At 39.7% G+C, this 12,500-nt stretch overlaps 2 protein-coding genes across 2 annotated transcripts in view; both read right to left on the bottom strand.

Annotated features, from left to right (window-relative positions):
- The window catches only part of rac3b (Rac family small GTPase 3b), an 11,254-nt gene extending 8,607 nt beyond the window's left edge, over nucleotides 1-2,647 (bottom strand). Inside the window, exon 1 of the mRNA XM_029455592.1 lies at nucleotides 2,476-2,647. Within this exon, the coding sequence (XP_029311452.1) occupies nucleotides 2,476-2,510 (35 nt within the window). The 5' untranslated portion in view covers nucleotides 2,511-2,647. The remainder of the gene's footprint in view (nucleotides 1-2,475) is intronic.
- A 611-nt stretch (nucleotides 2,648-3,258) lies between these two features.
- Nucleotides 3,259-12,500, bottom strand: part of lrrc45 (leucine rich repeat containing 45) — a 20,685-nt gene continuing 11,443 nt past the window's right edge. Inside the window, exons 10-18 of the mRNA XM_029456045.1 lie at nucleotides 11,375-11,510; nucleotides 10,106-10,183; nucleotides 9,844-9,955; nucleotides 9,663-9,733; nucleotides 9,303-9,395; nucleotides 8,361-8,453; nucleotides 6,754-6,927; nucleotides 5,318-5,465; nucleotides 3,259-4,691 (exon numbers count right to left, since the gene is read on the bottom strand). Coding sequence (XP_029311905.1) covers nucleotides 4,492-4,691; nucleotides 5,318-5,465; nucleotides 6,754-6,927; nucleotides 8,361-8,453; nucleotides 9,303-9,395; nucleotides 9,663-9,733; nucleotides 9,844-9,955; nucleotides 10,106-10,183; nucleotides 11,375-11,510 — 1,105 coding nt within the window. The 3' untranslated portion in view covers nucleotides 3,259-4,491. The remainder of the gene's footprint in view (nucleotides 4,692-5,317; nucleotides 5,466-6,753; nucleotides 6,928-8,360; nucleotides 8,454-9,302; nucleotides 9,396-9,662; nucleotides 9,734-9,843; nucleotides 9,956-10,105; nucleotides 10,184-11,374; nucleotides 11,511-12,500) is intronic.

Below are 12,500 nucleotides of genomic sequence, written 5' to 3'. Positions count from 1 at the left end.
GCGATATAAGAACACATTTCTCCTTTTGTTTGTTTATATCCACAATTTGTTCTTATTTGTTTAGTACCTATGATTTCTGGGATTCACAAAATGTTCTTATTGTTGCTCTTCTCTAAGAGAACATCTTACGAGTGGTCGAGAGCACTCTTACCAAGATATGAAAAAATATTTTGTTTTCAGTCCTCAAATGGTTTGTTCAAAGTAAGGAAACGTAACAACATAACATTTGAGGAACATTTAAAACAATGCATGAATATCACAAAATCAAATCTAGATTTTTATATGTTTTTTGTAAATATGATTGGATTATTAAGGAAATACTATTGGTCAATTGATCCCAACTAAGACTATAAAAACCTTTGGAGGACTTACCTACTGCTCTTAGATGCTCTTTGATATTCCTGTAGCGCCAGTATGACGCTCTGTTATAGTGAATTAACAGTCCCTCAATTTCACTGCTGTTCTTCTTCCTACAGTCTTCTTTGGTGGCATCTCTCCAATACTTGTGCATGTGCCATGTGCAACCTGCTCCTACATAGGCCTAGTGTTTAGGGGGCGTTTTCTTTGCTAATAATGAACAATCGGCCACACGCCTCCAATGTAAGTGGGATTCATCATTCAGCACAGCTGGAGATTTGGATGGTTAAGAACATTTGGTGCATCTGGACTTGACTTCTTTTATTTTTTCTGAGAAGATATAAGATACATTTTAGAGAATGTTGCTGCATGAGGCCACAGTATTAAAGAAACTGAGTGTGACTTTCACTTCCAGAACACAGTTACACAAACACACACACAGATGGACTCCACATACATGGTCAGTGTGTACTTTGCAAGCAAACGACAGCTAATGTCTGTGCAGCTGGTTCATCAGCCTGTTTTTTTACAGCAGACATTTTGACTTGTCATGGTAGGAAATATAAGTGTTGCTAAAAACATTAGCTGAACCATGACAGTGTGACAGTGAGCCAGCATAAAGAATGGCAGTACCCTGAAACTGAAGCAGCTAAATGGAATTCAGCCATCCTTCATTTTATTATTTACACCTGTGCTTTTCCTACTCTCACATGCATAGACTATAAATGAAGTGGAGGTAGCCTCCTGGGTCTGAAAGGTGAAGCAAATGAGGAAGAGCCTTAAACCTGTATTCTGATTGCAAAAACAAGTCAGATTGTATAGAAGTCTATGAGAACATCACCCTACTTCTCATTTGATTTATTATCTCAGTAAACATTTTCCTAATCAGTTTTTATGATCTCAATTGCTAGTTTCAAGTCTTATTCAATACAGCATGATGTTTATTTCGTAAGTCCTGGCCTGATCTACAGTAAAATAGACGATAAAACAGGTTAAGCGTCAGGGTGTGTTTACCTTGTGATTGACAGGTTGCTACCACGCCAACCTGTCAATCAGTATAGAGGCGTAGCAATGCGTATCCCTCCCCAGCTCCACCCTCTTGTCACTTTTTTACAGCAAAACAAGATGGCGACAGCCAAAGTGCCAAACTCAAGGTTTTAAAACAGTGGTCCACAAACCAATGAGTGATGTCACGGTGGCTTTTTATATACAATGTAGTCTTCTGTAAACAGGACTATATTGCTAATTTGGACCCTCCCTGCCTGGTAAACACGTCTTTCCTAATTTGTAATGCAGGTTTTCTGTTATAAATCTGTAGTTTCAAAGTTGATGACATCATCAGGGTAATTTTTTAGGCTTTAGCCTCTTGAGAGCCAGCTGAATAGTATTACCTATGACAAATCAACTGAGCTTGATGTGTACAATTGGAGGAATGCTCCTTTAAGTGATTGTTAGAATTCCCAACAATCTATCTCTGCACATATCATCTGTCATATTCAAAATTAAGATTAAAAGTCACATTTCTGAAAAACGCTAATGTATCTGAAAGTCAATATTTTTACAGCATTCTGACATTAATCATAAAAAAAATTGGACTCAGGCCTATTCTTGTTTTTTTCTTAAAATAGACACCAATGGCTCATTTTCCCCAAACCTAATCTATACATGGCAATAGTCTCAAGGTTTTCGAAATATGTGAAGAAAATCATGCTAGAAAAGTCAGTCCGCTAAATGGGGTCTGGGTGCAGTAAGAAAGACAGTGTGAGCAGAATTAGGACAGCGGGGCCTGTTTGCCACTGACAGGGCCACAAATTCCTTAGCGTGCATCAGCACTTCAGCCTGCCTCCAGTGGCCTACGAGGCGTGTAGGTGTTCCCGCATCCGCTCACAATGAACGGGAGGCCAAACCGCACGACGTGATCAAACCGAATGCAATCGCAAATCAGATAACGGAGGAAATCTATTGAGCATAAAAGCAGGGAGACCGACAGCTCGGTGAGCCCCAGCCCCTTTTCCAACATAGCATCCTCCCATCACCCATCCAGCCGTGGACGCTTCATCGAATCACACATGATAAAATGACTGTGCTGCCGTTCTGTTTGTGTAAGCATGCTCTTACCCGTCGCCCACCACCACACATTTGATAGCCTGCATTTCTACAGCAGCTGGAGTCTATTAGGGAGCCGGTGTTGATGGTTTAATAGATCCGACGGTCTGCACTGAGGTCTCGGATGAGAGCAGCGGGCCAGTCCGCTCGGCGATGGAGCCGCAGTGAAAGGGGTCGATGACGAGCAGCGCCGAGCAACTCCGGAAAATACCGAGCATTTTTAAAGGGACAGAGCACAGAATAGAGAAATCCGAGGAGAGGAAGGGATAATACACGTCTTCTACTTCCGTCTTCGCTGAACTCTTGCGCCTTAGCCGAGGGTTACGGGACATTTTTGTTTCAGTTAAATGTCTGTGAGGTGCCCCCCCTCCCTATTGCAAATGTCCACACCAAAAAGTGTGGACATTGCAGTCACCAGTATTTAGAAGCTTGCGCTTACAAATAACAATTAAATTACCATATTGGAGTGTTAGGGAAACATGGTTAGCCATCATTATTGTTCTATTTGCACTACCATACCAATACAATTGATTATTAATGATGTGCGCCCATGAGGCTAAAATAATGACGAAGGTTCCTCCATAGTGACTTTCAGAGGCTTCAAATGTATGTGAACTATCTTGACAGTTAAAGATCTTTGGGTGTAATTTCAAGACCCAGTGACCTCATAGATCCCCACCCCACCAACACACACAACACACTGAATACTGTAATGTTATCTGCTAAATAGCATTATGGACTAATCCAGATCAACTGCTAAATCATCCACACATTAGAAAAATCATGAGAAATGTATTTCAGAAATTACCACATTTAACTGATATTCAAAAACACACATCAAAAACAGTAAAATGGTAATAATACACCTGAAAAAATACAAAGACAAATATCCATCACGTATCTGAAACAATATGAAGATTTAAAACAGCAATTTGTATTATAAAAAAACTGCATCCACAGTTAAATTAGGTCTTTCTTCATAAAATAATTTGTAAAAACATAATTAAAGACATTTTGTGAATCGGTGTAACTCTCTGTTGTCTGGTTTAACAGATACAATAAGAAGGAATTGAGGCATATTTGAACCAAATCATATTTTGTATGTAAACACTAACACTAACTAATGCTGCAGTGCCTTTAATTCGTTTAGACTGGAGAACAAGAATGAGTAACATAATGTGCTGAAAACAGAGAGAAATGTTGACATACAGTTCATTTTAAGCAGTCTCAGTTAATGGACAGCTAAAGACACGAGAGTGGGGCATTTTTTGGCAATGATCTAATGACATGTAAATCACTAAGACCTTTCGACAGCAGTTTAGTTTCAAATGAAATATTTTCTTAAGAGAAGACTGATTTTAATGAAGATGTAATAGCACTCATTGTACTTGTAGACAGTTTGTGATACTTAAGAAGCCTGGTAGAAGTGGCCTAATAGTGTTTTCACTCTTGATGTTTAGAGTAATGAGTAATGGATTAATGAATACAAACTGATGCTTTAACCTATAGAAGAGATAAAAACATTATTTTAAAACTGGTAATCTCATTCAGATAGCAACATTTTTGTTAAAAAACAAACAAACCAACAAAAAAGGGTTGAAGTCTAATGGACTGGTAGTAACCCCTAGAGACTGAAATGTTAATTAAAGTGGGATACAAAATTACATTTTGCTCTGAGGGTGGTAATAGATGAAAGGTCATTGGTACTTTGTCCCCTAAAGAGCATTAATGTACTAAATAAAGGTCTAAAAATACATCTAAATATATCTGCATGTAATATTCGTCCTCTGGGGGATCATGCATATCCTCCAAATGTCAGTAGTTTTTCCCCAGACCTTTTAAACCCTTTTATTCTTGACCGGATCTGCACATTGTGTGAGGTATGATTACAGCTCAGTCATATTGCCCAGCACCGATTATATCCCCTGAATACACTCCTGATTATTCTGAGTCCAAACAAACGTTTTTCTTTTTCAGGTCCTGGCCTGAGGGCTCAGAGGTTACAGCAGAGGGCTTGAGGTCTGTGGGTCATTTCTTTGGGCTGCTGTAGTGTCCCAGAGGTGAGCCCTGAACGTAGGTGAGGATGGCACTCTGCAGGTAGCTGGCTCTGTGAGCTTCGTCCTCTCTCATCCTCTGAATCTCCACCTCTTTCAGCCGTAGCTTCTCCAGCATGGAAGACATCTCACTCTCTTTGTCGAGGAGCACCTCTCTGTGGTTACTGCTTAGTACTGCAGGACAGCAAGCCACAGGCACAACAGAAATGTCATATTACAGGATGCATTTGAATTCTAAAATATCTCTCGTGGTTACAGGAGAAAATATTACATTCTGAATAAATGAGTGGAGTATCTTTTTTATTGAAAAAGGGAAAAACTAACAGTTAAATTTACTGGTTGACGAGGTCCTTTTACTTTGTTTTAAGCTGTGTTCATTTTCAAAGCTATTTTATATTTAGTCTTGATCTTAAAACAAAGATGCTAAAAAATTCATAGTCCCATTTAATTTTTTATCCTTCATAGTTTTAGTCAACGACAACTCAAAAGGTTTTAGTTCAGTTTTATGAGACAGGACGAAAAGGTGGAAGGTGACGAAAATAAAAACAGATTTTACTTCTGTTTTTATTTTTTAAACTACATTTTAGTCTCATCTTTGTCTTTTCAACGTCTCGTCTGGAAGAAAAAGTCGTTGACGAACATATTTCGTCAGTTTTCATAAACGATGAACTTTGAATTAGGGCACATCGTGCGACTGCTATCCTTCCTTTTACATTTGTACTGGAATAAATTACACACATTACATACAATAAGAAACTAATTGACTTGTTGAAATGTACTTTCAAAACAGTGGGGTGCACCTTTAATTTCTCTCTCCAGAGCGCTGATCTTCTCTTTGAGTCCTCCCTGTGCCGTTCTCTCCGCCTGTAAATGTCCAATCTGCTCCTGTAGCTCCACCCTCACCCGGCTTACTTCAGCCACCTTGTCCTGTTCCTTACCCGACAGATCCTACAACAAAACAACAGCATTGTGTTGACAACAAACAAACACTCTTCATATGGACGAGGCCACTGTACGGCAGCTATGAGTGTGTGTTTATCCCAGCATGCATCAGAGATGTGGAAGCACATGATGACTATCATCAGTCCCATTCATTTTTTCATAGACAATGTTAGGTAACTTATAGTTCTCTCTCTTCAAGTCTTAAGTGGACATTAAACTCTCTCGGTTGAATCATCATTACAAAAGATGAACAGCTGTGTTCTAAAATATCTGGTTATTTGATTAAAAAAAAGAACAAGCCTCTGGACATAAAAACTGAAGGAGAGAAGTCGACTATGACTCCCAAGGTGAGTAAGAAACATCCAATCACTGAACTTAACATTCTGTTGAGCCAACAGCAATAAGCAGAGGCTAAAGATGGCTGATAAATATCAGTTCATCTGGATTCTGAGTCAACGTTTGATGAATTTGGCAGCTTATGCAAAGTGTTTTGTTATTTTGAATAAGCAACAGCTCTACCACTCTGTCGTGCCCCCACAATGAGCAGTGTGTCCACCTCTTATGGTGTCTCTCTGCTGCTTGCTGCTTAGCGGGTAGAGTACAGTGGCTTTTTACAGCTTTCACTAAAGTGAAGAAAACCCACAGAGACACATACACACTGCACACAAACAGGGCTCAGCTGGCTCGGTTGGTTTTGAGCCACATTTAATCCAATGTTTTTACACGCCCACATTCATGCGAAAATAAATCTGCTAAGAATCACATATTTGATGGTGACTAAATGCACACATCAGATTTTCTGATCCGTTTTCCAAGTCTGATGTTTTGCCAGGATAATGCTTCTAAGTTGCTTAAATATGTTCTTCATTTGTGGTTCGCAGGTGAATAATTTTTTATGTCAAGATAATTTTTTGTTGTTGTAATGCAGTTGAAAAAACAAACTCATTTTAACTAACTAATAAAGACCTTAGAACTATTACCCTGGCAAAACAATTATTTTACCTGTTCTTAAGTCATAAACACAGGAGAAAAAAACTGTTTGGATCATACTTAGATCTAAACAGATATTGTTGTTATAAAAGCCATGTGCACTACTACCCCATGTTCTAAATAAGACTACAATCTTCCAAATTTGTTTTCATTTTTCCATGCAATAAAAATGAACGTACAAGAATAAACTAAAATAAATGTGTTCCCTACCTGTATTACATATGAAAACAAAATGAAGGACTATAGAAAGATTACACATAGTGAACCTAAAATGTTGTGGGTGTAACAGCTGATGGGTCCTGACCTGCTGGAGCTCCTCTGTCCTGCGCCGCAGTCCGTTCATCTCAATGCTCTGCTGGCTGTTCTTGGCTTGCAGCTCAGAGACGGTCTGTTTCTGCTGCGAGCAGTGGAGCTGGACCTCCTGCAGGCTGGAACGCACAGAGCGAAGCTTCTCCTCAACAGACGACACATGCTCCTGCTGCTCAGAGGAAACAAAGGTAAGGATGAGGGTGAACAGACTTTATTTCACCAGGGTCATCCACTCAGTAATAATACTCCAGGGAGTCCCAGAGTCATTAAACAGTGAAATGTGAAGCAGGGAGAAAAGCATTTTGTAAGGCAATGTCTGAAATACCTGTAAATGAATTTGAATTAGTCATAATTACAGTCAGAATAATCTCTTTCCTCTCCTTTTCCAGATTCTTTCACAATAACCACAATGTCTTTGTAGGACTTTTAAATAGTCCTAACAAGGACTAGGCACCAAACCTCTGTTTGGTGTCATCCAAAAGGTTAAGACAAAGACAAAATAAAGACAATGTTCATGTATATGTAAAGTATTATAAAAATAAATAAATGTATCTATTTATCTAATGTTAAATAAAAAAAAAGTGGTTTGTTAAAGAAAGTTTTTATATTGCTTAAAGTAATGGGTCAAAAAAGTATTGTTTTGTATAAAACTCAGGGATCGTATTACTTATACTGAAAAGTTTAAATCATACTCATTGCTAACTGATCAGACAGCAAGTGTTTGCCTCCAGTGTTATCAGCAGCAGTGCTGCTGAGGTTGACTGTAAAGAGATCATGTACCACTGCCGTCAGAGACCATGAACTTCCTTTAACCTGCCACTGCAGCATGTTAACATGGCAACCACAGATGCTCCACAGAAGAAAGAGTATCTGAATTCTACAGTTCTGCAGCAGTAGAGAAGAACTATTTCCCCATCCAGCCTGCACAAACATCAGCCACGTTTAATTTGCTTACAATATTGTATGAAGGACTGCAGTTTCATTTGATGACTGTTGCAGCACCAGATACAAGTCATATCATCATTATCAGGGATACAAACTCATCAAGTCTGGAAAAGGTGACAAAGATGCACACCACCTAGGGAGGTCTGGGGGCCGGCCCCCCAGGAAGATTATTTTCTAAATATCAGCTTAACAAGGGGATTTACAATTGATTTTAGCATGAGGATATAGGGAACAAATCTTACTGCTACAAAAGTAATGTAAGTGGGACATCAGTTAAGGGCAAAAATAATAACAATAATAATAAATGTAGTTTCAGTATTTCAGCCAGAGTCAGTGGCTGGTGAAATACAACAGGATGTTCATTGAATGTGTCAGATACATTCAATGAACAGCTCATACATATGATATACTGTATAGTCAAAAGAAGATGATAAGACATATTTGGATTGGAGGTATGTTCGCTTTTAGTTACTTGCCAATATGGAAAATTAAACCTAATATGATTCAAAAAGGGATTTGAAAGTATTTGCTACTTGATATTCTTGTGACACTATTGAGGCTTAGATTGTACCTCATTTGTATGTCGCTTGGGACAAAAGCCATCACAAATGTAAATAGAAATGTAGTAACATCTTTATAACTGATTTTTAAACCCACCTCTTCCAGACGCACTTGAGCTCGCACTCTTCCCAGCTCCTCCTCTGCCTGGGCCCGCTCTGTCACACACGCCGCTCGAGCTTTACTCAGCTCCTACAACAGATGGACATTATAACATGACGTTACATTAAGTGCACAGGTAGCCTGGAGATTTCAGCAGTGCTTCTCACACTGTGCTGAAGGTGTCCCTAAATATCACTGCAGTTTCATTCTGTGGAAATGCTCCCAAAGTATAGGGCTATTGTATTGGATAAAAGTACAATGTGAAGATGTTAGTTTTACAGCGTCCACTAACTGTACCTTTCCAGCTACAGTGTTTTAGCATTAAGCTGTCCCATGTCACCCCTAGCGTGACATGAGAAATGGGAAATTCCCAGCATGGAAAGAGAAGCAGCTACATGGTGGATTTAAATATCTGAACTCGAAAAAGACAGTTATAGAAACTAAGTAGTAACTTCTCCCCTTCAATAAATACAGCCTCCACTCAAATTAACTTACCGTGCAGGTATGCCGGCCTGTGATTTCATTCACTGAAAGCACCACAACATGAGATGGATGTGCCGTACTGCCCATACATTATACATTCCACAGTAATGGTATGTTTTCATTCACTGTGATAGAGAGTGTGAGCAGGTTTGTCTTTGTTAGATGTGTCTTACTGAAAAGACGTCTACCAACAATGTCCAAGGCATCAGACACATGTGGGGAAACACACCAATCAATCACAGTTCTTAATGTCACCACATGGTATCTGCAAAGCCCTGTAGTCCTGACGACTAGATATATTTTTGTGGCTTCCGCTGCTACACCCTAACAGCTTAATGAATTTATTGTTGCTTTCGCTAATAAATAACTACAATCTGTTATTAGCAGTTACTTTATCAACTAAATGTATGTGTTACATTGATTGTGTTGTTGGCTTTTAAACATAGAAACTCTGACCTCTTCCAGTTGTATCCGCTGTCCCTCCAGTTTGAAGATCCGTTCCTGCAGAGTCCTCTCGCACTCTTCTAGATGTCGATTCACATGCTCCACCTGTAAATTTGAAACTTTTTGATTTTTTATCTAGTCTTCATCTATTAGAATATTGCATTTTAGTGAATGCCACAGAAAAGTGAAATAAGCAATAAACCTCCAAAGGTTAACTAAATCTGCCTGCCAATGTCGAGTGCACAATAATGCCTCCGATAAAGTGGAATTAACAGGCAACATTTGCTTTATGAATGATACTGTTGTTTATCTCTGTTGTATGTGTGACATAGACATTAATGAAGGAAAGAGGATAAACATCAATGAGAGCACCTCCTTCTGGCGGAGACTGTCCATGTCCTGCAGAGATTGCTTGGACCTTCGCTTCTCCATTTCCAGACGGTCTGTGAGAGGGTGACATACAGCAAATCTGCTCGGTTTATGTGAAAAAAGACCTTCTCTTTGTGGAACTGTAAAAAATAATGTGTGTGTGTGTTCTCTGAGTGTGTGTTACCTTCTGCCTGTGCTAGTTGCAGCTTGAGCTCTGCCGTGTTGTTGGTCAGCTCCTGCTTCAGTTCAAAGATCTGCTGCTGCTGAGACTTACACCTGCGCTCCATCTCCTCCACCTAAGACACACACAACAATTAGTATCACATCCAACAGTGCTCATAATGCCACTTTGGTTTGTGTGTGTGTTGCTCAGCATTGGCATATACAATATTAGTGCACATCCTCAGACATAAATTCACCCCGTTCTGAACAGACATTATTCTTACTTTATTCAGGAGTTGGACTTTAGTGTCTGTCAGGTTTTGGGTCTCTCTGAGGAGTTTGCCTTCTCTGAGTCCACTGTCCTGCAGCATGGAAACACATGAGGTACATTCATTTGTTACAGCAATATCTCAATTAGCATGAATAGTTTTGATCCTGTGTTTGTGAACTCATTGTTCAGATTACTAAACAGATTGTGGTGGGAAACACAGTGTTTCTAGATGCTTCTGTCATGTTAGGCTGTATATTGTTAACAAAGAGATGTCCCAAAGTATATTTCAGCCACACGGAACAAGACAATATGTGGCTTGAATAACTAACAAATCAAGTAAATCAAAGCTATGAAATGAATCAATTTCTGAATCAACTGTAGATATTATTTAAATGTTATTTCATCATTTATATTTTCAGCATTTTAGGAGTTTATTTCAAAATGGATTTTTACTTCAAAATGCCGCATTTTAAAAGTTATCCCAATAACACTTTCGTTTCATCTTACTTTTTATTTCATAATGTCGCTTTTCATGACAGTGGTGTTGTCACTGCCCTTTCACATTTCATCCAATAACTTGTCCAATTCCTCTTTAGCTAGCAACCTGAAGTATTTGTTAATCAAATATCGAGCTGCTTATGTGGAAAAACATCTACACAGACGCATAAATTAATATCTCCTTTTATTTATTTATCTTAACAAGGCTGCACATGCTACCTACTTAGCTGGCTAACTTGCTAGGCGAATTTGTGAAGGTAGACTTAGCTTAACCGTCTTAAGCTTAGTGGTGGTGACATGAAGTCATGCGACCGTGGTGTAGTTCGTTTATAGCCTAACGTTACCTTTTGACTTCTGGTGGTTGCATTTACGCTTGGGTGGGGGGGGGGGGGGGGGGTGCTGTCAGAGTTCTGTGCGAGGGGGGGATGTGAATTTTTTTACAATACATTTGCTTTATCTACAAACAATTTCGCGACCCCCTGCAGTACCTCTGCGGACCCCCCTGTTGAAGACCTATGCTGTAAGGGGAACTTCCTCTTAGAATCATTGGCCATTTTGAGGTATTGTACCCATCATCATAAGATCACGTGTTCCTCTGTGTAGGTTGAATATTTCCCTTCATGATCATGTGACCTTGATTTACGCTGTAAGAAACAGCCAGGGGCTAAATGTATTTTCCTCACTAAATGTAGTAGCACATATGAAAAATGTAAGCAAAGCTAACATCTGTTTAAATCTTGTTTCCTGTCCATATCCCAATTGAGGAGAAATTATCTTTCCGTACCTCTTGCTCCTTCTTCCTCTCTCTGCTCTGTCGTTCCCTCTGTTCTTCTTTCTCGGCCTTCACTCGTGTCAGCAGCTCTCCCATGTTGTGATTTTTCTGCTCAGAGAGGGCGAGGGCAGCCTCTGTCATCTGTAATCTGCACACAATCACATAAGTGTCTGTTTTTAGCATAACCCCCCCTAATTACAAGGTGCATGGAAAATGAAAAGTTGTCTTAACACTTGAAGAACTAAAAACTCTATTATCAGACCAATGCATTTCCTGATGACCACAAGCTAGAATATGAAGTTGTTGTTTGCCGTCTGTGCAGTATTTTGGTCCCGAGTGCAGAGTGCACGATGCACAGGTGGAAGGAGAGACGAGGATCTTTTATCAGCAAGAGAACACTAAATACTTGGAGCAAATGCGCAGTGTAATTAGCTCTTCAACCAATAAACACTTAATGAGGCGCATATGAAAATGAGCATATACAACATATATGAACGTATAGAGCATAGGTCACTAACAGGCTAACAGGCTAACAGGCGGACCGCGGTCCGAGTCCGGACGCCGACCTATAATCAATAAATTATTAAGGGATTTTCAATTTTGACGGGGCGCTTCTATTTTAACTGGCGCAGCTTTTCTCATTTTTACGGCACTGGTTTAGCGTTCAGGAAACTCACAGATCAATTACATGCGAGTTAAGCCATCTCACGTGATGCTACTCAGCCAATCAAATCTGTGCATTCCAGGCGGCAAATATTGCGACTCTGAATACAGACAGATGAGAGGCGAGAGGCGAGTGACAGACGGAAAGCGATTAGCGATACAGGGAGAGACGAGTGAGCGGCAGACAGGGAGAGAAACATAACTACACATGGCGCTCTCTAAGAAGAGAAAAGTGAACAACGTTTTTGACCAAACATACCCTCAAGTCTGAACTGAGAACACAGAAAATAAGCACTCAGAGCCAATATGATCCATCCAGCAGGATCCTGACTCATTCACTGCCCAACAACCTGCTCATGTTCCCTCAAAGGTGCTTGGATTTTGGGTCAACACAAAAAAACATTTACTGATGGAGGGCCTGTCAAGCAGTGCATGAGTGCAGTAGCTGAAACGTTACTTGATGGAAGAAAAAAAA

The sequence above is a fragment of the Cottoperca gobio genome, chromosome 19 (genome assembly GCF_900634415.1).
Source record: "Cottoperca gobio chromosome 19, fCotGob3.1, whole genome shotgun sequence".
NCBI lineage: Eukaryota > Metazoa > Chordata > Actinopteri > Perciformes > Bovichtidae > Cottoperca > Cottoperca gobio.
This window is presented reverse-complemented; position numbering and strand designations above follow the sequence as displayed.